Source organism: Saimiri boliviensis, chromosome 8 (assembly GCF_048565385.1).
Source record: "Saimiri boliviensis isolate mSaiBol1 chromosome 8, mSaiBol1.pri, whole genome shotgun sequence".
Taxonomy (NCBI): Eukaryota; Metazoa; Chordata; class Mammalia; order Primates; family Cebidae; genus Saimiri; species Saimiri boliviensis.
Genome location: NC_133456.1, coordinates 10,093,331 through 10,116,817, shown reverse-complemented (window position 1 = coordinate 10,116,817; position 23,487 = coordinate 10,093,331). Strand labels below are relative to the sequence as shown.

At 45.2% G+C, this 23,487-nt stretch overlaps 1 protein-coding gene across 3 annotated transcripts in view; it reads left to right on the top strand.

The window, feature by feature from the left end:
- RAD54L2 (RAD54 like 2) overlaps positions 1 to 23,487 on the top strand; it is a 116,840-nt gene extending 93,353 nt beyond the window's left edge. For all 3 annotated transcript variants that reach the window (XM_039477193.2, XM_074403769.1, XM_074403768.1), the window contains 12 exons: positions 638 to 815; positions 1,971 to 2,222; positions 2,433 to 2,551; positions 4,581 to 4,699; positions 6,738 to 6,837; positions 7,912 to 8,117; positions 8,512 to 8,684; positions 9,201 to 9,397; positions 13,047 to 13,246; positions 15,092 to 15,181; positions 17,176 to 17,268; positions 19,429 to 23,487. In XM_039477193.2, coding sequence (XP_039333127.1) covers positions 638 to 815; positions 1,971 to 2,222; positions 2,433 to 2,551; positions 4,581 to 4,699; positions 6,738 to 6,837; positions 7,912 to 8,117; positions 8,512 to 8,684; positions 9,201 to 9,397; positions 13,047 to 13,246; positions 15,092 to 15,181; positions 17,176 to 17,268; positions 19,429 to 20,423 — 2,722 coding nt within the window. In that variant the 3' untranslated portion in view covers positions 20,424 to 23,487. The remainder of the gene's footprint in view (positions 1 to 637; positions 816 to 1,970; positions 2,223 to 2,432; positions 2,552 to 4,580; positions 4,700 to 6,737; positions 6,838 to 7,911; positions 8,118 to 8,511; positions 8,685 to 9,200; positions 9,398 to 13,046; positions 13,247 to 15,091; positions 15,182 to 17,175; positions 17,269 to 19,428) is intronic.

Sequence of the window (23,487 nt, the reverse complement as noted above, 5' to 3'; positions counted from 1 at the left end):
GTTATACAGGATGGGGTGTTGGAGTAGGAGGGCCCCTTCCTAGGGGCAGTAGTAAATCTTTGCTTCCTGCAACAAGCTAGCAGATGGTGGATATCCACTGTTTCAGTTATCTGAAAGTTTGGCTGAGAAGTGCTTCTCTCAAAAGTTACCTTTAAAGGTCTTGGAGATACCTGTCTTACTTGCTGAGAGAAGCAGGAAAAGGCTATCATTCTGCTGACTTGGGTGGAAAACTAGAAGTGGGTCTAGGGATATGGCCTTACCAGTTTCGGTATCTCAGTAGTTATGCCTTAGGCTGGTCTAAAGCAGTCCCCTCATTTTCCCTTCTTGAGATGGCATATGTTGCGAAAGCTCAGAGAGGCAGCCCAAATTCGAGTAAGAACCTAAAGTTCCCCTGTCTCTTCCATGCAGTCAGACATGACCTGGACAGGTCATTCTGCCTTTTAGTGTTAGTTTTCATCCTTCAGGTGAGTTTCTTCTTGGTGGCGGTTGAACCTCGCTGCAATGTTGCACGGCTGCAGTGCATGCTGAGATCCTCAAGAGGGAGCTGTGGCAGGAGTGCAAAGGGCTCTGTTTTTATTTTGCGCTGACCCGTCCTGGCCACACTACCTTGCCACTTCTGATGTGTTTGCCTCTGTAGGAGAGGCCACACTGTGCTGAAGATTCATCTCCCTGCCAAGGAAGAAAACGTGATCCTTGTGCGGCTCTCCAAGATCCAGCGAGATTTGTATACACAGTTCATGGATCGCTTTCGGGACTGTGGTACCAGTGGCTGGCTGGGGCTGAACCCCCTTAAGGCTTTCTGCGTGTGTTGCAAGGTGCATTGGGGCTTTTAGGGGAAGACTGAGATGGGGATTAAGGATACACATGGTCCCAAGTGAGTTACTCCTACTGAGAGTCTTCAATAAAGGAAGACTAAAGTGAGAGGGGGCCACCTCAGTTCACTGCACTGGAGGTTTAGGGACTCCAAGGAGAAAGGTGCTGGTGGTGTACCACACAACTCCTAGAGGTGCCATTCACACAGTGTAATATAACTGATGCTCCCTGCAGTGTGCACTGCAGCTGAATAACTTGTTATACCAAATTTGAAAAATCACTTCCTTTATCACTGATTTTTTTTCACTTAGAAAAGGGGGTTGATGGAAGAATATTGTAGGGCATCATTTTGACTGCCAGCATAATCAGAATCAAAGAGTTATATAGCTTAGACAAGTTATTAGCGGTACCTTCCATTGGATTCCATATTTAATCAGAATGAGACCTCTCATTCTTTTGTTGAGATTTGTACACACAGTTGCCTGTTTCATTGACTTTATACCTCTACCTCTGGCTACTCTTTAGCAGACCTATTAGGTATTATTCTTAATTGACCACTTCTTTAAAAAGTCAGCAGAAGGTTATGTGTCTGGGGACAGAAGGGTTTCCGAATATTTCTTTTGTAGCCAAAGTCCTGGATCAGGACGAGGAAACTAAGGCAAATGAGGTCTATGATGATGCTTCGGTATCATTGCATCCTTCCTTTTCCTTTCCTCTCTTCTCCTGGGAGTTCTCAACTCTTGCTAGGAATACTCCCTGAAATGATATGTGATTGGTTTGCTATAAGTCAGATACATTTTGTCGATAGTTTTATACAGTAGCACATTGTAGCCACACTGTAAAACTGGAACATTCTTGCTCTTATTTGAATAAGAATGTCAAAAAGGCTTGTGACAGCTTTTTTGATTATGTAGCAAACATACTTACTGGTCTGGCTCCTGGTATAAATGCTCCCATTCATGTATCATGGCGATCAGTACTGGTAATCAAAGCAAATATGCAGGCTCATTGGCTGTGAAGGGCTCTGACAAATTTTTGATGTGACAATGTGTGCTGTGGGAGGTGTGTATTTGAGCAAATATGTGTTTCCAGATGCCCTGGGACACTCTTGGAGTATTCTTTGTTCTGTGGCTCCCCTCCCTTTCCTTGAACCTCAGATCTGGAATCACCCTGATGTGCTGTATGAAGCCCTTCAGAAGGAGAGCTTGGCCAATGAGCAGGACCTTGACGTGGAAGAGCTTGGCTCTGCAGGGACCAGTGCCCGCTGTCCACCACAGGGAACAAAAGGCAAGGGAGAGGATAGCACCTTGGCTTCCTCAATGGGAGAGGCAACCAATAGCAAGTTCCTACAGGGTGTTGGCTTCAACCCTTTCCAGGAGCGAGGCAACAACATCGTCACATATGAATGGGTGAGTCAAACAGATCCTTCAGGAACCATAAACTACTGAAGAGAAGGGATGGTACAAGCCCTGCCTGGGGAGAGGGTAGGGATGCATGGCTAGGGCCTCTGTATGTAATTATAAAGGTAGCCAGTGAGCTGCTGCCTTGGAAGGGAAGAATTTTATTTTTAGTGATCTGGCCTTGGACCTGCTCCAAGCTGCCTTGTTTTTCTCTTGCAGGCCAAGGACCTTCTGACTAATTACCAGACTGGAGTCTTAGAAAACTCTCCCAAGATGGTACTGCTTTTCCACCTGATTGAGGAAAGTGTGAAGCTTGGGGACAAGATCCTTGTGTTTAGGTAGGATGAGAAACTTCCAGCTGATTCTGCGTGTCTATGGTAAAGAATGACAAAACCACCACAGAACAGGACCAATTAAGGCCCGCCAGCCCCTGCCAAGTGCTTATTGTGAGGACCTTCTTGCATCTTAGGTCCATCTTTGGAGTTCCTTTCATTGCCCAATTTGATTTATCCACAGAGAACAATTTAGAACCCTAGGTTAGCATTGGAGTTAAATCCTTCAAACTCTGGCCTGTTTTTCTTCACTTTGAGAGCTAAGAATAGTTTTTACATTTTTATTTTGTTGTATTATTATTATTATTTTGAGATGGAGTTTTGCTGCTGTTGTCCAGGCTGGAGTGCAATGGCACGATCTCGACTCACCACAACCTCTGCCTCCTAAGTTCAAGCAATTCTCCTGCCTCAGCCTCCTGAGTAGCTGGGACCATAGGCATGAGTCACCATGCCTGGCTAATTTTGCATTTTTAGTAGATAAGGGGTTTTTCTATGTTGGTCAGGCTGGTCTTGAACTCTCAACTCCAGGTGATCCGCCCTCCTTGGCCTTCCAAAGTGCTGAGATTACAGGCATGAGCCAGTTTTTACATTTTTAAAGGTTTATAAAAAACATACAGAGAATATGCACCAGAGACTCTACATGATCAAGAAAGCCTAAAATATTTGCTGTCTGTCCTTTTACAGAAAATGTTTGCTGACCCTTGGTCTAATCTGCTTCTATCCCTCCCCAACCTTAAATTTTAGTTTTAAGCTTTGTCCCTAAGACCAAATAAGTGATGTGGTTTGCTCCAGAGTTACATTTTCAGTCTGGCTAGAGCTTTGAGCCTCATTAAGGTTTGACTTCCCAGGAAAGCAAAGCTGATGGCTTCTCCTCCTTTATTCTGACCAGATTATGCTCCAAGAAGAGCCAAGTGGCAGAAGCCTGGCTCAGGAACCTCAGAGTGAGGGCTTTCACATGTGACACACTTAGAGAGGACAGCAGTGATTCTGGCTTGGGGAGAGCCTAGTGTTGATTTTATGGATCACTTCTTTTGTTTTATTTTGTTTTGTTTTGTTGAGACAGAGTCTCGTTCTGTTGCCCAGGCTGCAGTGCAGTGGTGGGATATCAGCTCACTGCAACCTCTGCCTCCTGGGTTCAAGCGATTTTCCTGCCTTGGCCTCCTGAGTAGCTGAGATTACAGGTGTGCACCACCATGCCTGGCTAATTTTTGTATTTTTAGTAGAGATGGGGTTTTACCATGTTGGTCAGGCTGATCTCGAACTCCTGATCTGCCTGCCTCCCAAAGTGCTGGGATTATAGGTGTGAGCTACTGCACCCAGCCGATTTTATGGATCACTTCTAAGGACACTGGCTCTCTGCATATCTTGGCAGCAGTTGAGTGATTTTGTCTATCTAGTAAAACCCATAGTCATATCTGATGTATATTCATGCAGTGGTAGTGCTTAATGCTGAATGCTGTTTGTACTTTGCATTGAGCTAAACCCCAGAAATTTTGAATTGTAGAAGTGAAGAATGAAGAGAGCATTTTTTCAGTGTGGTGGTAGTACTAAGTATGTGGATGACTGTGCTCCCATTATGTGCTAGGAAGGATACCCTTGGTTCGTCTTGGCAAAGTTACCTCTTTTTTTTTTTTTTTTTTTTTTTTTGAGACGGAGTTTTGCTCTTGTTGACCAGGCTGGAGTGTAGTGGCACAATCTTGGCTCACTGCATCCTCCACCTCCCAGGTTCAAGCGATTCTCCTGTCTCATCCTCTTGAATAGCTGGGACTATAGGCACATGCCACTATGCCAGGCTAATTATTTTTGGATTTTTAGTAGAAGTGGGGTTTCATCATGTTGGTCAGGCTGGTCTTGAACTTCTGACTTCAGATGATCTGCCCACCAAGCCTGGCCAACAGCTGACTCTTATCTCCTCTTATCAGTGGTAGGTTGTGGGAGCTCCCACTGTCAGAAGGTTGCACAAGAGTATGAAACTATTGTGAATAATGTTCCCTTGATTATGGGAGACATTTGAATCAAATGTTTTTCGTTTTAGCCAGAGCCTTTCCACCTTGGCTCTCATTGAGGAATTCCTTGGAAAACGAGAAGTACCCTGTCTACCTGGTGCTGAGGGGCAAGGAGCACAGAAGTGGGTTCGAAATGTCAGCTACTTCCGTGAGTTCATTGCTGCGTTGTTCTTGAAGCCTTAGCAAGGTCTGCTTAAGGATTTCCTTTTCTTCTCTCTGTCTTTCTCCACTCCATCAAATGCATAGGAATATTTGTGATTAGCCAAGGAGCAGGGGGATACTAAGAACTGGTTGTTGTGTACAAGGTTCTGTAGTACTAGGGTTGGGAGGATTGAGAGAGATGGGAGAGTATAGAGAAATAGAAGGCATAGGCCTTCTCTTCATCTGAGATGTGACAATTCAAGAACAATTTAATGCTCTAACTGGGGTTTTAAGGAGGATAGAATCACTGTGGTGAGGATGATTGGAGAAGGCTTCTCAAAAATGGGGAGGATTTGAATACACAGGTCTAGGGTGGCCTGAAGATCATTCCAGGCTGAAAGATCAGAGTGAACACAAGCCTAGATTATGCATTCTTTGTGGGGGAGATAATACTTTAAGGAGATGAACAGTGTGTGTGTGTGTGTGTGTGTGTGTGTGTGTGTGTGTGTGTGTGTGTGTTGTTTTGTTTGGTGGGGATGGAAATCTTAACTTTTAAAATGTGTTAAGTCACATATACATTAACAGGTATACAGTATATCTGTGGCATTAAATTTCATGGAGGACATAGCGTCATTGGGGGAAAAAATTATTCCTTAGTGGGGTGGTAATGAAAAAAAAGTTGAGAACTATAGACCTCAACACTGTTGATATTTGGGCCAGATAATTCTTTGTTGTTTAAGGGGCTGTCCTGTACATTGTAGGACATTTAGTAGCATCCCTGGTTTCTACTCACTAGATGGCAGTAGTATCTCTCAGTTTTGACAACCAAAAATATCTCCAGACACTGCCAAATGTCCTGTGGGGAGTGGGTGTGTGGAGAAATCACCCTCATTGAGAACCACTGCCCTGATGGAAGGATTTAGAGAATTGAAGGTTCAGGGAGTAGCAACAAGACCCAAAACACAAGGTCTAGCTTAGAGCTTGCCCTTTGAATCAGTGGTAAGCTGCGCTTGGAAACGTTCACACTCAGGTTGGAAAGGTAGGTTGGGGTCCTGACATAGAACCCCAGTACCAGGCAATTAATCTATTGCTTCCTACAACCAGTAGTAATTCAGTTTTCCATGTGGTATTTCATGCCGTTAGTTTTGCCCTTTACTCAAGATGACAGGTGTTGTCCTTACTCAGCATTTATGCTTCTTCTTAACTGAAGGCTATTTTTTATTTGAGATGGAGTCGTACTCTGTCACCAGGCTGGAGTGTAGTGGTGGGATCTCAGCTCACTGCAACCTCCACCTCCCGGGTTCAAGTGATTCTTCTGCCTCAGCCTCCTGAGTACTTGAGACTACAGGTGTGCACCACCACACCCCACTAATTTCTGTATTTTTGGTAGAGACCGGGTTTCACTCTGTTGGCCAGGATGGTCTCAATCTCTTGACCTCATGATCCACCCGCCTCCCAAAGTGCTGGGACTACAGGCATGAGCCACCGTGCCTGGTCCTGAAGGCTATTTTTTCTCCCTCTTTTGAGGTTTCCTGCTTTTATTCATGTGTTCCATCCTACTGTTCCAGATGTATTTCCTTTATATCTCCTTATAGCAAGTTTTTAGCCTCAGGAGCTTGTTAAAAATGCTGATTCCTGGTGGAGGAACATCATCTATATCAAAACACAAAACCCTTAGTCCTTCTTCACTCACCAGGACTCACAGGGCTGAGGCAGAGAGGTCACCCTGAGTCAGTATTTTACAAATTCCCTAGGTGATTAATATATACTCCAGAGTCTAGGATCCTTGGCTTTAGATTTGACTTAAGATACTAAAGGGAAGAAATATGGTTTATAATCCATGGTGCATGTGAGATTCACCTGGGGATATTTTCAAATTATAGATGCCTGGGCCTCACTGTAGACCTGTGATATGTCCAAGAGGTGGGATCTGAGCACTGTTGTGTTTCTGTTTGTTTTGCTCTTTAAAACACATTTGCCCGGTGATTTTGATGTGTATCCTTTCTCTAATATATCCACTTCTTATGGTTTTCCTTCCTTCCTAGGGCTAGATGGTAGCACCCCTGCCTTTGAGAGGGAGCGGCTCATTAATCAGTTCAATGATCCCAGCAACCTCACCACCTGGCTGTTCCTTCTCTCTACAAGGTGAGTGGATCCTGAGAGGGGAGGTCAAAGGATTCTGTTCAGGCAGTTGGCCACCTGTGCTGGTCCCCCAAAACTTCATCCATGTTCCATCAGAAGAGATCAGCTCAGGTTTATAACTTGTTTTTGGGGTCAGAGAGGGGACTTCAAAAGGAAATTAGGTTAGCAGGGCAGTTGTGATAGTGTCATAAAATTCTTTGAGACCTTGATTAACAATGGTTGTGGCTGATGCCTGTAATCCCAGCACTTTGGGAGGCCAGGGTGGGAGGATTGCTTGAACCCAGGGGTTCAAGACCAGCCTGGGCAACATAGTGAGACCTTGTCTCTACAAAAACATCAAACAATTAGCTGAGTGTGGTGGCATGTGCCTGCGGTCCCAGCTACTTGGGAGGCAGAGGTGGGAGGATGGCTTGAGCCTGAGAGGTCGAAGCTGCAGTGAGCTGTGATTGAGCCACTACACACCAGCCTAAGTGACAGAGTGAGATCCTGTCTCATTTTTAAAAAAACAAGCAAACAACATCAATTTAAAAACCCAAGGGTTTTAATTGGCTTTTCTCTCAGGAGTGTTCTGAGGCTTAGATGATGTGATGAATGTGAAAGTGCTTTAAAAAGTAGAAAGTGCAAGGTAACTGTAAAAGGCTGATGTCATTGTCTCATGCCAAGCAGCTTGAAGTCTGTGCTGCCTCCTGCCATCATAATGCCCTTGGGACAGTGTAAGCCAGTCATTCTCCTAAACTGTTACACTAAAAATAGTGGAAACATCTGTGTGCAGAAGTTTCCCCTTATCAGGGAACATCACTCCAAGGCCAGGATGTGGAGGCCTTACTTGTTACAGAGAAGAGGGAGGAGAGTGAGTTTTCTTTCTGAGCTGGTAGACACTTTCATGTTGGATTTCAGGTCACAATTTTCAGTGCTTGAGGAGTGTACTGTTTATCAGCAGGCAGTAAAATCCTTGAGTATATTGTGCTTAGGGCTTAGGACAGAGTAATATTGGGGTAGAAGTCATAGACAGCAAGACTGATTTGAAAACCTTTTTTAAGATTAAAGGCTCTGTGATTGTTGGCTTGTCTTTTAAAGGGCCGGATGCTTGGGCGTGAATCTGATTGGTGCCAACCGAGTGGTGGTGTTTGATGCTTCCTGGAACCCTTGCCATGATGCCCAGGCAGTATGTCGGGTATACCGTTACGGCCAGAAAAAGCCCTGTTACATCTATCGACTTGTGGCTGATTACACTCTTGAAAAGAAGATCTATGACCGTCAGATTTCCAAGCAGGGCATGTCAGGTGGGCCATCTTCCAGACTTCAGAGAGGCACATCTATACAGGCTACCATCCTTTTAGTATCAAGGGTGGGAGAGGAGGAGCAGCATATGTGAACAAAGGCAGGCTTCGAATCATAGAAAGCCAACATTTCCTCCTATCTCATTCTGATTCAAGTAATTGTTTAAAAGGTGATTGACCTCAACTAGTTGAACATGAGTTTAATGATAACAGCCAAGCTCATTATACAAGTTTCTCTTATATGATATTTCCAATGTCACTAGGACCTCCGACTTAGTCTGACTTTCAGATATGGGATGACTTTTCATTATTATTGACAGTTTTGCCACTTCTGTCTGTTGACCTTTACAGTTTTTAATGCCATGTGCTGACTTTCTCCATGACTTTATCCTTCTAGATCGGGTGGTGGATGATCTAAATCCAATGCTGAACTTCACCCGGAAGGAGGTGGAAAACCTACTGCACTTTGTTGAGAAGGAGCCAGCTCCCCAAGTTTCCTTGAACATAAAGGGGATCAAGGAGTCAGTCCTGCAGCTGGCCTGTCTGAAGTACCCTCACCTCATCACCAAGGTAAGAACTTGGTATGCATGCAGTCCCCAGAATGGCAGTCTCTTTGTCAAGGGAGGCTTGTCTTGTAAGGTTGTTTTCTTCATCTGAGGGATGTTTCATGCAGGCGACTTGGACTCAAGGGCTTCTCTTTCTTGCCTCCTTCAGTGCCCCTCTCTGCCCCCAACCACTTACCCCCTCCCCTAATCTGGTCCTGGGAATGCTAAGGTTAGCCATGTGTAATAATTTGGCCAGTGTAAGTCTTAGCAGAAAGAGAGGGGGAAAGTTCCGAAAATGTAGTCTGTTAATTCTCTGAACTCCCGCATTCTTTTGATAGGGAAGGCAGGCTTAGATGTCTAAAGCTGGTACTAGGTTAGAGTTATAAATTATACTCTTGACAGAAAGACAACCCTCCTGTGTATTTCTGAGCAGTCTCTTGACTAGTGCTGGAGACAGCCAGCTCTTTTCTTAATTTTAAAGTAAGGCTCATTATCCATCAGCCATATTCATAACTAAATCAGCATCCTCCTGTGTCCCCAGGAGCCTTTCGAGCATGAGTCATTGCTCCTCAACCGAAAGGATCACAAGCTGACCAAGGCTGAGAAAAAAGCAGCAAAGAAAAGCTATGAGGAGGACAAACGCACATCAGTCCCCTATACCCGCCCATCGTACGCGCAGTATTACCCTGCCAGCGATCAGAGCCTGACCAGCATCCCCGCCTTCAGCCAGAGAAACTGGTGAGTCGCTGAAAGGGGAGGGTTTGCTGCTGGGCCGGGCACAAACACTTTTCAACTTGTTCATATTTTAAACAAAGGCAGAGCCTACAACTTGTTCCTTGGCTGCTGTGAATTGACAGGCTCTGCTCTAGGGTGGTTGTGAAAGCAGTTCAGTAGCCCTGGTGTTTTAAATGGTTCTGGTTTTGACTGCCCTAGCTGGAAGAGTGAGCTGCTAGCCTTGTGACCCAGGAGAGTCCTTCTGGACACCTGGGTAGGAGTGGGGGATAAAACTTCCCAAAACACAGAGGCCCAGCCATCCCACACAGGTACATCTTACCCCTAGGCTTCACCTTAGTCCTAGGCTTCACTTAGCAGTGATGTTCAAGGATGAAGACTGTTCTCTCGGATTACAGTCAGGGAATCCTGCTGCTCCTAAGGGGATTTCATTCTTTTATTTATTTATTTATTTATTGTTTGAGACGGAGTTTCACTTTTGTTACCCAGGCTGGAGTGCAATGGCGCGATCTCGGCTCACCGAAACCTCCGCCTCCTGGGTTCAAGCAATTCTCCTGCCTCAGCCTCCCGAGTAGCTGGGATTACAGGCGTGCGCCACCATGCCCAGCTAATTTTTTTTTTTTTGTATTTTTAGTAGAGACGGGGTTTCACCACATTGACCAGAATGGTCTTGATTTGTTGACCTCGTGATCCACCTGCCTCGGCCTCCCAAAGTGCTGGGATTACAGGTGTGAGCCACCGCGCCCGGCTGGGGATTTCATTCTTAAATGGAGTGGCTGTGTCATGATCTGGAACAAAAAAATTTCTGTTTTGAGTACAACATCTAGACTTGTTCAGAATATTATCAGAATAGAAGCCAACTGCTAAGCAGAGAGAGAGGCTCCTTGAAAGATAGTACAGAACAGTTAGGTAGCTTTAATTTTTTTTTAAATTTTAAGACAGTGCCTCACAGCTCTCACGCTTCACTCACTGATCAGATCAGCTACCTGATTCAGTAGTTTCTATTTTTAATTATTTGATTATCTTGATTAAAAATAATTATTTTACTTGATGGGAACAGATTTAAATTTTCTTTTTCTTTTTTGAGACAGGGTGTCACTCTGGTGCCCAGGCTAGAGTGCAGTGGTGTGATCACAGCTCTCCGCAGCCTTGACCTACTGGGCTCAAGTGATCCTCCTTGCTCAGCCTTGTGCGTAGCTGGGACTACAGGTGTGCATCACCAGGCCTGGCTAATTAAAAAAAATATATATATTTTTTTGGTAGACTTGTCTACTGTGTTGCTCAGACTGGTCTTGAACTCCTGGGCTCAAGTAAACTTTCCATATCAGCCTCCCAAAATGTTGTCATTACAGGCACAAGCCACTGTGCCCAGCCTAAATTTTTTTTTCTTATTAAGATCCTCTCCATGAGTACCCAGTGTTTGGGGCGGGGTGGGGGGAAGATGATCATGTTAAAAACAAACAAAAAAACTTAATAAATTTTGGCTAGAGGAAATGAAATTTTGCAAGTTTTTGAAAACTTGCCAAATGAGCTTCTGCCCCCTGGCCTCATGTAAAGTTTTAGATAAGACACTAATTTTTAATGAGTGGATTTGTTGCCCTTTTTTTGCGGGGCTGGGGGATGGGGGATGGAGTCTCACTCTGTCGCCCAGGCTGGAGTGCAGTGATGTGATCCCAGCTCACTGCAACTTCCACATCCCAGGTTCAAGTGATTCTCCTGCCTCAGCCTCCCAAGTAGCTGGGATTGCAGGTGCACACCACAATGCCTGGCAATTTTTTTGTATTTGTAGTAGGGATGGGGTTTCACCACGTTGGCCAGGCTGGTCTCCTGAACTCCAGTGATCCACCCGCCTTAGCCTCCCAAAGTGCTGGGATTGCAGGCATGAGCCACCACACCCAGCCATTTGTTGCTTTTTTTTTTTTTTTTAATAGCGAATTGAAGATGCTTTCAAGTAGAAAGTCACCATTTTGCTAGACATTGTAGCACATGCCTGTAGTCCCAGCCTCTTGGGAGGATGAGGTGGGAGAATTGCTTGAGTCCAGGAATTGGAGACCAGCTTTGACAACATAGTGGGACCCAATCTCAAAAGAGAAAGTCACTCACTTTTAAAACTTTCAGACTTCATTTCAGTCATTTCCCAAGATAGTATTGCTTGGGAATGGTCTCTTCTCTTTTCTTCCACCCCTCCTTTCTCTCTCTCTCTGTCTCTCTCTCTCTCTTTTGGGCTTTTCTGTGTAATATCAGGAGTAGACTAAACCTGAGCCTAGTGAGAGAAAAGCCACATGAAGAGAAGATGTGACAAATAGTTCAGGCTGGCTTTAAGGAGATGTCAGCTTTGTTTCTGGCTTAGCTCTGACCCTATGGAGGCACCAGCTTCTCATAGCATTTGATGAGTTGTACCATAATCCTGCTGAGTTTTTTTTTTTTTTTTGAGACGGAGTCTTGCTCTGTCGCCAGGCAGGAGTGCAGTGGCACAATCTCGGCTCACTGCAACCTACACCTCCTGGGTTCAAGCGATTCTTCTGCCTCCCTGCTGAATTTTTAATCCACATGGATACATGCCAGGAACGCTTCTTACCCAAATTCTTAGTCTTAGCCCCTGCAGGGTATGGGACATGGTCTGGGTTTCTGTCACATTGATACCTGACCAGGGCCTCTAACTCCTGCCAAACCATTCTAGGAAGACATTGGGGAAACAGGCCAGACAGCACAAGTCTGGGGCCCATCTGGGAACTTGGAGGTCCACAGGGACCAAGGGCTGCTCAGTGGAGCCGTTAAAAACCTAAGAGCAATGTGATTGAGGAGTCTTGCAGACCAGCTCCAACAGCAGAGTGGTATTAAAATGTTATTTTATATGCCAGTCTTTAGTCAGATGAAGAAGAACGTACCAGTCCGAGGTTTTTTCCCCCTCCTCCCAGGCCCAAAGACCAAAGATTTGGACTTCAGAAAGCTTGTAGACAGGGACTTTTCAAAAATCTTAAATCAGTAAAAGCCTGTCTTTTGTACACAGTGCTTTGGCTGCTGCTGCTTTTGGTGTACTCATGACTGGAGGGGCACTTTGGAGGTTAGACCAGGCAGAAGCTAGGAGGAACTCAATGAAAAGTAATGCAGAAGAGAGAGAGGTGTCTGTATTACTTATTGAGACTCAAGGTTTCAAGGAGAAAGTAAAGATGGTTAAAGTTGGGACAGACTATTTTTTTCTGGGAGAAAGTAAAGAAGTTAAAGTTGTGGCATTACACGGCCCTCTTTTCCATGGGTGAGTGGGGAAAATTCTGCCCATCTCAACTTAACATATGCTGTGGTCTGGAGAGCTTTTCGTGCCTTATTGCATCTTGACAGCTTCCTGACTTCCCTTCAGGGACTAACTCCTAATGTAGGTAGTCTAGATTCTAGAGGAGCAAATATTGTCTCCTATCTCCAGAAAGCATTATTCCACCAACATCTGATTCTCCTTAGACTTGAACAGACTTTTTCCCTTGAGTCCTGCCTTCTAGTCTCCTTTTGAGTTGACCAGACCCTGCAAGTTCTTCTGATCCTTCTCTGAGCAGCAACTGATGGTGTAGAATGGGGCAGTCTGGAGAGGCTCTGTAGCCTTTGGAGAAAGGCAAGAGTTGTTCTGCCAAATTCTCTTAGTGTCCTTATCTTTCTCTTATAGGCAGCCAACTTTGAAGGGTGATGAAAAGCCTGTGGCCAGTGTTCGTCCTGTACAGTCCACCCCCATCCCTATGATGCCCCGGCATGTCCCACTGGGAGGCAGTGTAAGCTCTGCCTCCAGCACAAATCCATCCATGAACTTTCCAATCAACTACTTGCAGCGTGCAGGAGTCCTTGTGCAGAAGGTGGTCACCACAACAGGTGGGAACTCCTAGGTTCTGTTGCAGAGGTGCTGTCCCTTTTAAAATTACTTTGTTCATTTAGAAAATAATGTATTAAACACCTTTTGTATTTTTGGCCTTACTATCTTGGCACTGTTGGTAAAAATAGGGAAGACAACAGTTGCTGGTCTTGAGGAATTGGATTCTGGTGAAATATCTTAAGAATAACAACACAGAACTGGGTTTTCTTGGATTTGGTGGGTGGTATAGACCTGAGCAGGAATTGTGGAAATGTCACTGGAATTCAGTGCTGGTCTCAGGTTCTTATAGAGGTGTGAATATGCTGAGCCCTGCCTGACTGTAGAGCCATCTGAGTATAATACACAGCTGTCAACCTTTGTACATAATTAGAAGACCTGAATTGTCACTTGCCTCTTCCTTTTGAGTTTGATATAAATTGAGCATGTGAGCTAGTCAGCAGTGATGGGAGGTAGCCAACCCATCCACTCCAGGAGTTGGTTTTGTGATTCAGTATGATTAGGAAGGAAAACATTTTGTGATTCTGTTTTTTGTTCTTTTTTTTTTTTGAGACGGCATTCCGCTCTTGTTACCCAGGCTGGAGTGCAATGGCGCCATCTTGGCTCACTGCAACCTCCGCCTCCTGGGTTCAGGCAATTCTCCTGCCTCAGCCTCCTGAGTAGCTGGGATTACAGGCATGTGCCACCATGCCCAGCTAATTTTTTTGTATATTTAGTAGAGACAGGGTTTCACCATGTTGACCAGGATGGTCTCGATCTCTTGACCTCGTGATCCACCTGCCTCGGCCTCCCAAAGTGCTGGGATTACAGGCTTGAGCCACCGCACCTGGTGTGATTCTGTTTTTATCTTGTTATTTAGCAATATTTATAATATATACATTTAGTTTTTTTTTTTTTTTGGAGATGGAGTCTTGCTCAGGCTGGAGTACAGTGGCACCATCTTGGCTCACTGCAACCTCTGCCTCCCGGGCTCAAGCAATTCTTCCGCCTCAGCCTCCCAAGGGAGTAGCTAGGATTACAGGAGTGCACCACCATGCCCAGCTAATTTTTTTGTATTTTAGTAGAAATGGGATTTCACCATGTTGCCTAGGGTGGCTCAAGTGATTCTCCTGTCTCAGCCTCCGAAGTAGCTGGGATTACAGGCATGCGCCACCATGCCCAAATAATTTTTTTTGTATTTTAGTACAGATGGGGTTTTACCATGTTGCCCAGGGTGGTTTTGAACTCCTGAGCTCAGGCAATCTGCTCACCTCGGCCTCCCAAAAATGCTGGGATTATAGGTGTGAGCCACTGTGCCCAGCCAATAAATAAATTTTAATGAAAATGTCTTAATTGATTTTTCTAAGTAAAAAATTTGAAAGAAGTGAAAGAGCGAGCCCCTTGTAATCCTATTATCTACTAATTCCTGAAAATACTCTTTCCCAGGTGTGGGATAATGCCAACCAGGAAAAAGATGACACCATATATTTGGAGCCTAAAGCAATGTGGAGCAGATATATGAAAATAGTTTGGGGAGGAGGAAAAAAATACATAGAAACAACTATCTGAACTAAAACATTTTTCACACCAAAAACTATGAATTTCTAATTAAATCAAGGGAACTTGATTGCAAAGATGATCAGCTCAGATTTCTGACAAGGTTCTTGTTTTCATAGCATTCTTTGTTTAGATGATTATGAAAGACCCTGCTTGCTTCACCTTCCTTGGTTCTGGATCTCTCTCTGTCCCACTGAGAGGCTATACGGAAACCAGTGGAGAACTGGGGTAGATGTGGGACTTTGCAGTTTTTCCCTTCTCCTTCAGTCAGGCCCCGTTTAATCTAAATTTAAGATCTGTGGTTTTCCTAGATATTGTTATTCCTGGACTCAACAGCACCACAGATGTACAGGCAAGAATTAATGCTGGTGAGAGCATCCACATCATCCGTGGGACAAAAGGTGAGAACCTGACCAAGGACTTTTCCTCTGCCTTTGGTTGAGAGTGCTGAGTTGAGAAGAAGAATAAATCTATATGGCTTGAGCTAGACGGGGCACAGGAATCATCCCATTAGGATATCACATTTGGGAACTGAATGACAAAATAGCATCTGTAGGAGCTTAGTGGAGTTGGGTTGAGCCCAATAGGATATTAGTGGTTTAAAAGAAGGAAATTAGGGTCCCTACATTACTGTATCCTGCTGTCATTTTTATGAGAATCTTGGGATAAGTAGATACAAGGAGACCAAAATTGGAGGGAAAGAGCAGTGGAATGGGTTATAAGCTTACATATACTTACCCACTTGCTTGAAGCAGGGTGGGGGTCCCCTGATAGGAAATATATTGTGTGGATGAGTTACACATGGGTTGCATGGTAGAATTTTTGCATATGGTAGTGTAAAAAGTTCACATCTGGGCCGGTTGCGGTGGCTCAAGCCTGTAATCCCAGCACTTTGGGAGGCCGAGGCGGGTGGATCACGAGGTCAAGAGATCGAGACCAGCCTGGTCAACATGGTGAAACCCCATCTCTACTAAAAATACAAAAAATTAGCTGGGCATGGTGGCGTATGCCTGTTATCCCAGCTACTCAGGAGGCTGAGGCAGGAGAATTGCCTGAACCCAGGAGGCGGAGGTTGCGGTGAGCCGAGATCGCGCCATTGCACTCCAGCCTGGGTAACAAGAGCGAAACTCTGTCTCAAAAAAAAAAGTTCACATCTGCCTCTGTCCTCCTTACAGAGGGATATGAGGTTGGTGGAATAAAAAATCTGGCTAAACAGTGTTGAGACACATCTAAGCTTGTTTTTTCTACCTCTTTTCTGTACCCACATCTAACAAAGCCTGTTTTACGTGTTAGCCTTTAAGCCCCATCATTGTGTGAGGCTCTTTGAGGCTTTTTATTCAGTAAGGAGATTTTGCCCTAGCCTCTGTTGGATTAGAGTACCTTTGAGGTTAGGGAAAAAGTGCCATGAAATACCCAGAATCACAGAGAACACCATTCCCAGCCGCCTTACTGGATTCATCCTAGTCTAAACCCAGCCCCCTTTACTGCTGTCTTCCTAGTGTATAGCAGGGGTCAACTAACTCTATGTCCCATGTGCCAAATCCAACCTGCTACCTGTTATAATACCTGCAAGATAAGAATGAGTTTTACATTTTCAATTGGTTGGGGAAAAAAAAATCAAAAGAGTAATATTTTGTGACAAATGAAATTATATGAATTTCGCATTTCAGTGTCCATAAAGATTTATTGGAGCACAGTCACGTCTAGCTATTTTTGTGTTATAGCAGCAGAATTGAGGCGTTACAACAGAGACCATATGACTTACAAAGCCCTTATAAAAACTATCTGGCTCTTGTAAAAAAGTTTGCCAACTCCTGGCCTAAAGGCAGCACTGACATTTGAGGAGGTTGATCAAATGACATACCCAAGGCTGAAGAGAAGATAGATTAGTGCCTTGTAGGAATAGAATGCAGGTCTTTCTTGGATTATTCCTACTAGAGGAGAGAGTATATTGAAGCAATAAGGCTCCTTCCTCCCAGATCAAGAGGAGGACCTGGGCCAGAGTACCTGGGAACATAGGATGCCAACTTCTTCTCTTGTAGCACCTTATTTATTTCTCCATTGCGTTTAACCCTTCCTGATATGTTCTGGTGTAAGTCTGTCTCCCTCTCAAGAGACTAAGCTCCATGAGATAGGGCCTTCTTCTGCCTTGTGCATTCTAGTGCCTAGAACAGTGCCTGTCACATGGTAGTCATGTAACCGATGTTTGTGAAATAAATGAATAATTATGAGTCCATAGCTCAGTCACCCCACTCCTTATTTCAGGGTTCTTGGGAGATGGTATATTACCTAACTGTATAGCTGTGTACAAGGCCCTGGCACGTAGCCTGGAGTTTCCCAGGGTTGACTGTATTGCATTTCTGCTTCGAACTGTCTTCCTTATGTCTGTTCTTAGGGACGTACATCCGTACCAGTGATGGACGGATCTTTGCTGTCCGGGCAACTGGCAAACCAAAGGTTCCTGAAGATGGTCGAATGGCTGCCTCAGGTATGATGGCTTTTACTTTCCAAACAATATTTGTTTTCTTTGTTTTGGTTAGGTATTGTGAATAGATAATATGTACATGGTTCACAATTCAAAATGTACAAAAAGGGGTAAAGTGAAAAGTAAGTTTTTCCTCCATCATGGTTGCAGCCATTCATTGCTCCTCCTTGGAGGTGGTGTTCTCATTGGTTTTTCAGAAATATTTTCTACATGGTACAGGATCGTGTGTGCATGAGAGAGAGAGAGAGAGGGAGTGTGTGTGTGTGTGTGTGTGTGTGCGCGCGTGTGCACGCGCACGTGCGTGCACCCGCACATGCACAAATGCATGTATATAATATGTACATACATTTTCTTTGTATTTTTTTTTTTTTTTCGAGACAAAATCTTGCTCTGTCACCCAGGCTGGAGTCCAGTGGTGCAATCTCAGCTCACTGCAACCTCCGCCTCCCTGGTTCAAATGATTCTCCTGCCTCAGCCTCCTTATTAGCTGGGATTACAGGTGCGTGCCACTATGCCCTGCTAATTTTTGTCTTTTTAGTAGAGATGGGGTTTCACTATATTGGCCGGGCTGGTCTCAAACTCCTGACCTCAAGTGATCCACCCACCTCGGCCTCCCAAAGTGCTGGAATTATAGGTGTGAGCCACTGTGCCTGGCCAATTTTCTTTTTCTTTTTAAAACACATGCTAACATACTATAAAATATTACTTACTCCTTTTTTCACTTACCAGTAATAGCTTATTCCTTATCATTTCTTCTAGAAATGTTTCATTGAAGGTTTGCACAGGATGAGCTATAACACAATGTATCAACTAGTTCCCTGTCAACATACATTTTGATTATTTTACTCTACCATCACCAAGAGTGCTTTTTCACAAAGGTAGTTATAATAGGATATGTTCCTTAAAGTGGGATTGCCAGGTCAAAGGGCTTATGTGTGGCACATGAACAATGTTAAGAACTCTTGCCAAGTTCCCCTAAGTGGGAGTAGTTCTCAGTTATCCTCCCACTCCTGAGCTAGAATGTTAGAGGGCTAGAATGCTCTTGTTCCCAGCTTTGTATTATGGAAATTTAAAATTTTCATACATACAGAAAAGTTGAAAAATAGCACCATGAACACCCATATACCCTGCATCTAGATTTAATGATTGTTAGTTTTCATAAACCTTCTTTCTCTTCCTCCCTTTCTATTATTTGAGTCATTCATAAGTTGAAGACATCATGTCATCTTTTTCATCATGTCATTTTATCTCTAAATATTTCAACATGCATCTGTTAAGATTAAAGATACTCTGTTCTTAGCCACAATATCATTATTACATAAATTTTGTGGAATTTATTAACAATTCCATAAAATTACCTGGTATTCAGGCCAAAATTGAGATTTCCCATTTGTCCCAGTTGTCTTTCATAGCTATGGATTTTGTTTTCTTTTTAAATCAGAATGAACTGTTTTTTTAGCTTCATTTTCCTTTTTCTCCCACACTGATCACTGTCTCTTACTGCCAGAAAATGCCTGAGTAGTTTTAAGAATAATCTCTTAGCATTTCATATCCCTTATCTCATAGGATTTACTTTGGGTTTTTTTTTGGGGGGGAGGTTCTTTTTTTTTTTTTTTGAGATGAAGTTTCGCTCTGTCACACAGGCTGGAGTGCAGTGGCGCGATCTCGGCTTACTGCAGCTTCTGCCCCCTGAGTTCAAGCAATTCTCCTGCCTCAGCCTCCTGAGTAGCTGGGACCACAGGAGTGTGCCATCATGCCCAGCTAATATTTGTATTTTTAGTAGAGATCGGGTTTTACCATGTTGGCCAGGATGGTCTTGATCTCCTGACCTCATGATCTGCCTACCTCGTCCTTCCAAATTGCTGGGATTACAGGCGGGAGTCACTGCGCCCGGCCAGGATTCACTTTGGTATAGTTTTGTATTTTGGGGAACTGGGGTACAGAAGAGTTAAATGCCTTGTCATGGGTAGACTTGTTTCTGGGATCAAAGAATTTCTTTCTTTGTGACTGGAAAAGGTTGACTGGGTGATGTTGTTTAGACGTCAAACGATTAGAATTTTGGGGACTACAAGACAGGATTTTTTTTTTTAATGAAGTTTTCTCCTCTACCCATCTTCTGTCCCTGGCCACTCTGGTTCTCAGTTACCTACATTTTGTCCCCAGGTTCCCAGGGACCTTCTCGAGAGTCCACAAGCAACGGCAGACACAGTGCCTCATCACCCAAAGCCCCCGACCCTGAGGGGCTGGCCAGGCCCGTCTCTCCTGACAGCCCAGAGATCATCAGTGAGCTTCAGCAGTATGCAGATGTGGCTGCTGCCCGGGAATCCCGTCAGAGTTCCCCAAACATCAGTGCCGCCCTGCCTGGCCAACCAGCCCAACTTGTAGATAGCAGTGCTATTCCTGGGACAGCTCTTGGAACTGAGCCTCGACTAGGGGGTCATTGCCTCAATAGTTCCCTCTTAGTGACTGGCCAGCCCTGTGGTGATAGGCACCCAGTGCTGGACTTACGGGGCCACAAGCGAAAGTTGGCCACACCACCTGCTGCCCAGGAGTCATCCCGCCGGCGGTCCAGGAAGGGTCATCTGCCAGCCCCCGTGCAGCCGTATGAACATGGGTATCCAGTGTCTGGCGGGTTTGCCATGCCACCCGTCTCCTTAAACCATAACCTCACCACCCCCTTCACCTCCCAGGCTGGGGAGAACTCCCTGTTTATGGGCAGTACCCCTTCCTACTACCAGCTGTCCAATTTGCTGGCAGATGCCCGCCTGGTGTTTCCAGTGACTACTGACCCTCTGGTGCCAGCAGGCCCCGTCAGTTCCTCTTCCACGGCTACCTCAGTCACTGCCAGCAACCCCTCCTTCATGCTCAACCCTTCTGTGCCAGGGATACTACCCAGCTATTCACTCCCATTCTCACAGCCACTCCTGTCCGAGCCGAGGATGTTTGCGCCTTTTCCTTCCCCTGTCTTGCCCAGCAACCTTTCGCGGGGCATGTCTATCTATCCAGGCTACATGTCCCCACATGCAGGCTACCCAGCTGGTGGCCTCCTTCGGTCCCAGGTGCCTCCATTTGACTCTCATGAGGTTGCTGAGGTGGGGTTCAGCTCCAATGATGATGAGGATAAGGACGATGATGTGATAGAGGTCACTGGGAAATAGCTGGGGAGCCCCTCCCCACCTCACTCGGGGCCCCCAGCAGGTTGCCTACCAAACTGGAAGGCAGTAATTTGGACTTTTTGAGAAAAGGACACTTGGCAGGAGGGAAAAGGAAGAGAACAAAGGAGGGTGGTTAGCCATAGGGGCAGAGCTCTGTTGCTGTTTAACAAAAGAGGCCAAAAAAAAAAAAAAAAAAAAAAGTCCAACAGAGCAGCAATAGCGGGAAATCAGGGACCCAAAACAGGGATGGAGGGGCAGTGCAGCCTCTTTTCCTTCCTGCCTTGCTTATGCTGTCTGCTTGCTTGCTCGCCCATCTGAGTGTAGAAGCGCACATCCCATTTCTGTCTTTGGGAACATTCTCTCCCAAGAGAGCTGCCTTACTGGGTGACTTAGCTTGGCCTGGGGAGGGTAGGGAAGGGAGGGAGGATGAGTGAGAAAAGGAGGTGGGCAGGGGAGCAGACTGTGATCCCATGTGAAGTGGGGTTTTTAGGGGGTGGGAAGGAAGCTGACCAGTTATGTGTGTTTGTGAGTATGTATGTATGTTTATGTATGTATGTACATGTATGGAACAGAGCAGGGGTGAAGGTGGGAAGGGAGGGAGGGAGGGAAAAACTAAGAGGGAAACTGAAAAATGAATTTATCTTTCTTTAAATGGAAATCAGAGTTTGGTGGTTCATGGCACCTATTAGTGTGAACATCAGGGTGAGCCCAGAAGAGCCATGGAAATCCAAGTTTCTTTCTGATTGGGTGAAGAGAAGGCCCAGCTAACTCAAGTCCCTGATTTTCCGAGCCACATTTGTTTGAGAATTTGGGGGAATTCATGAGAGAAAATGGGCATTACCAATCTATGTCTCTTAACCCTGGTGGTTATCTCTGAGCAGCTCTCCCTTTCCAGCACGGAAGGTTGTCTGTGTGCAGAGGCTGGGAGGAGAAGCACTGCAGTATGTAAGTGAAAGCTGTGGCTGGAAAAGACATTTCTCACGGGTAGAACTGAGCCCACAGCTGCCTATCCTGGTAGTCTTTCCTGTTCCTTTCCTTCCCCTTTAGAGAGCTCCATGTTAATTTATTTCTTATGGGCAACTATTTATTACTTGGACTTTTCATACATCTTGTTTATTTGGGGGTGGGGTGGGGGGAGGTTATATGGGTAAGGATAGTTAGAGATAGGGAAGTTTTAAGATATCCCAGACCCCATAGTCACTGGTGAAACAATCCTGGATGGATGGTAAATTGACCAGGGAAAGAGTTAGTTTTGACCAAGATTTGGATTAAACAACTGTATTTTCAAGAGATGGCTTTTCAGGAAGATCAGGGAATCCTGAGACTGGATAGTTAGTGGTGGGTGAGACTCATTCCACAGAAACTGAAAGTTGTGATCATGGAGTTTGTAACTGGGAAGTAAGAGATCCCCAATTTGGAGCTGTGTCCTGGGATGACCTTAGAGGCTGGCTCTCTATGCTGAACAGTGAAGCTGTGGATAGGTGGTTGCTGGGTTGAGGGACTATTGATTTCTTGTTAGGAAATGTCTTTAGGTGCTCCATGTAGGCCTGGTGTCTGCTGCCTCCATCTTTGAGGGAACATGGAGGAGCCCTTTGGGTGTAGGAGCCCTAAGTCTGGACTTTTTCTTAAAAGGGCATGCCAGTGACACGGTGGCTCACACCTGTAATCCCAGCACTTTGGGAGGCCGAGGCAGATGGATCACAAGGTCAGGAGATCGAGACCATCCTGGCTAATATGGTGAAACCCCATCTCCATTAAAAATACAAAAAATTAGCTGGGCGTGGAGGCACACACATGTAGCTCCAGCTACTTGGGAGGCTGAGGCCAGAGAATTGCTTGAACCTGGGAGGTAGAGGTTGCAGTGAGCCGAGATCACGCCACTGCACTCTAGCCTGGGCGACAGAGTGAGACTACGTCTCAAAGAAAACAAAAAACAAAAACAAAAAACACGCCAGTCATTCTGGGTCTCCTCTTAATTGCCAACGCCAGGGGAGGGTCACCTAGTCCTTAAGCCTAAACACTGGCTGTCTTCCTATTTGTGTCCTTACCCCCTCTGCATTCCCCAGCCCAAGACTTTTCCAGATGGTTCTTTATAATGAACAAACTTTGGCTTTAGAGCTTTACCACCTACCCATGGCTCCCTCCTTACTGGGCAGGTGCTGTACCTGCCTCTTCCCAGCCCAGAAGGCAGCTTAGTCAGATCATCCCAGTAGGAGCTTCTGCAGCTCTTCTGACTAGCCCATTTCCATCTTTGGAGCCCCTTAGCAGACTCTGGGGTATTGCCTCAGAGAAGAGACCAGGAGATGCTGGATGGGGTGCATGTGTATATGTGTGTTTGTCTGCTGTCCAATAACACCAAAAGTGGAACTTAAGAAGCTTTGTGTTTTCATAAGCACCCTGCCAGACACTTAACTCTTCTACTCATGGAAGCCTTAGATCTACAATTTAGCTATGCAAATTATTTTAATAATTTAAAAATAGCAGTTCCAACCAGTGCTTTCTCTTTCAGATGCATCCCAAGAATGGATGGTGAAGGGACTTAGTTGGAGTGGGCTCTCAGGTTGAGGCTGGTGCAGTAGGAGTCAGCTAGACTGAATCTCCAGTTTATAGGATACACTCAGAAACTGGGTTATACTGATGCCTCTTAGGCCCTGGAGCACTGGGATCCCAGAGATGCGTGCGTGCGTGCGTTTGTGTGTGTGTGTGGTGGTGGTGGTGTTGTTGGGGAAGGGGGTATTTCTGTATTCACTTCTAGGAAATCACTGTAGCAGCCTCCAAGAATCCAGGAACCTTCCCAGCAGGGAACTGAAACCAGTTGCTGGAGGGTTGGGCTTTTGAAGTTGCCAGAAAGTAAATGGGTATTCGGAGAGGCAGCACATGCCTACTCTATCCAGTGTTCCAGGGTTGGATCTTGCTTCTACTCAGCAGAGGCCATCATTCTGGGAGGCTGACCTGACTAGAGAAGGCTTTCTCTTACATGTGCAGTTTCTATTGTGTAGAGGGGTGGGGGTGGGATCATGGGAAATTGGAGTGCTACCAGGTCCATGGTTTTTGATTTTTTTTTTTT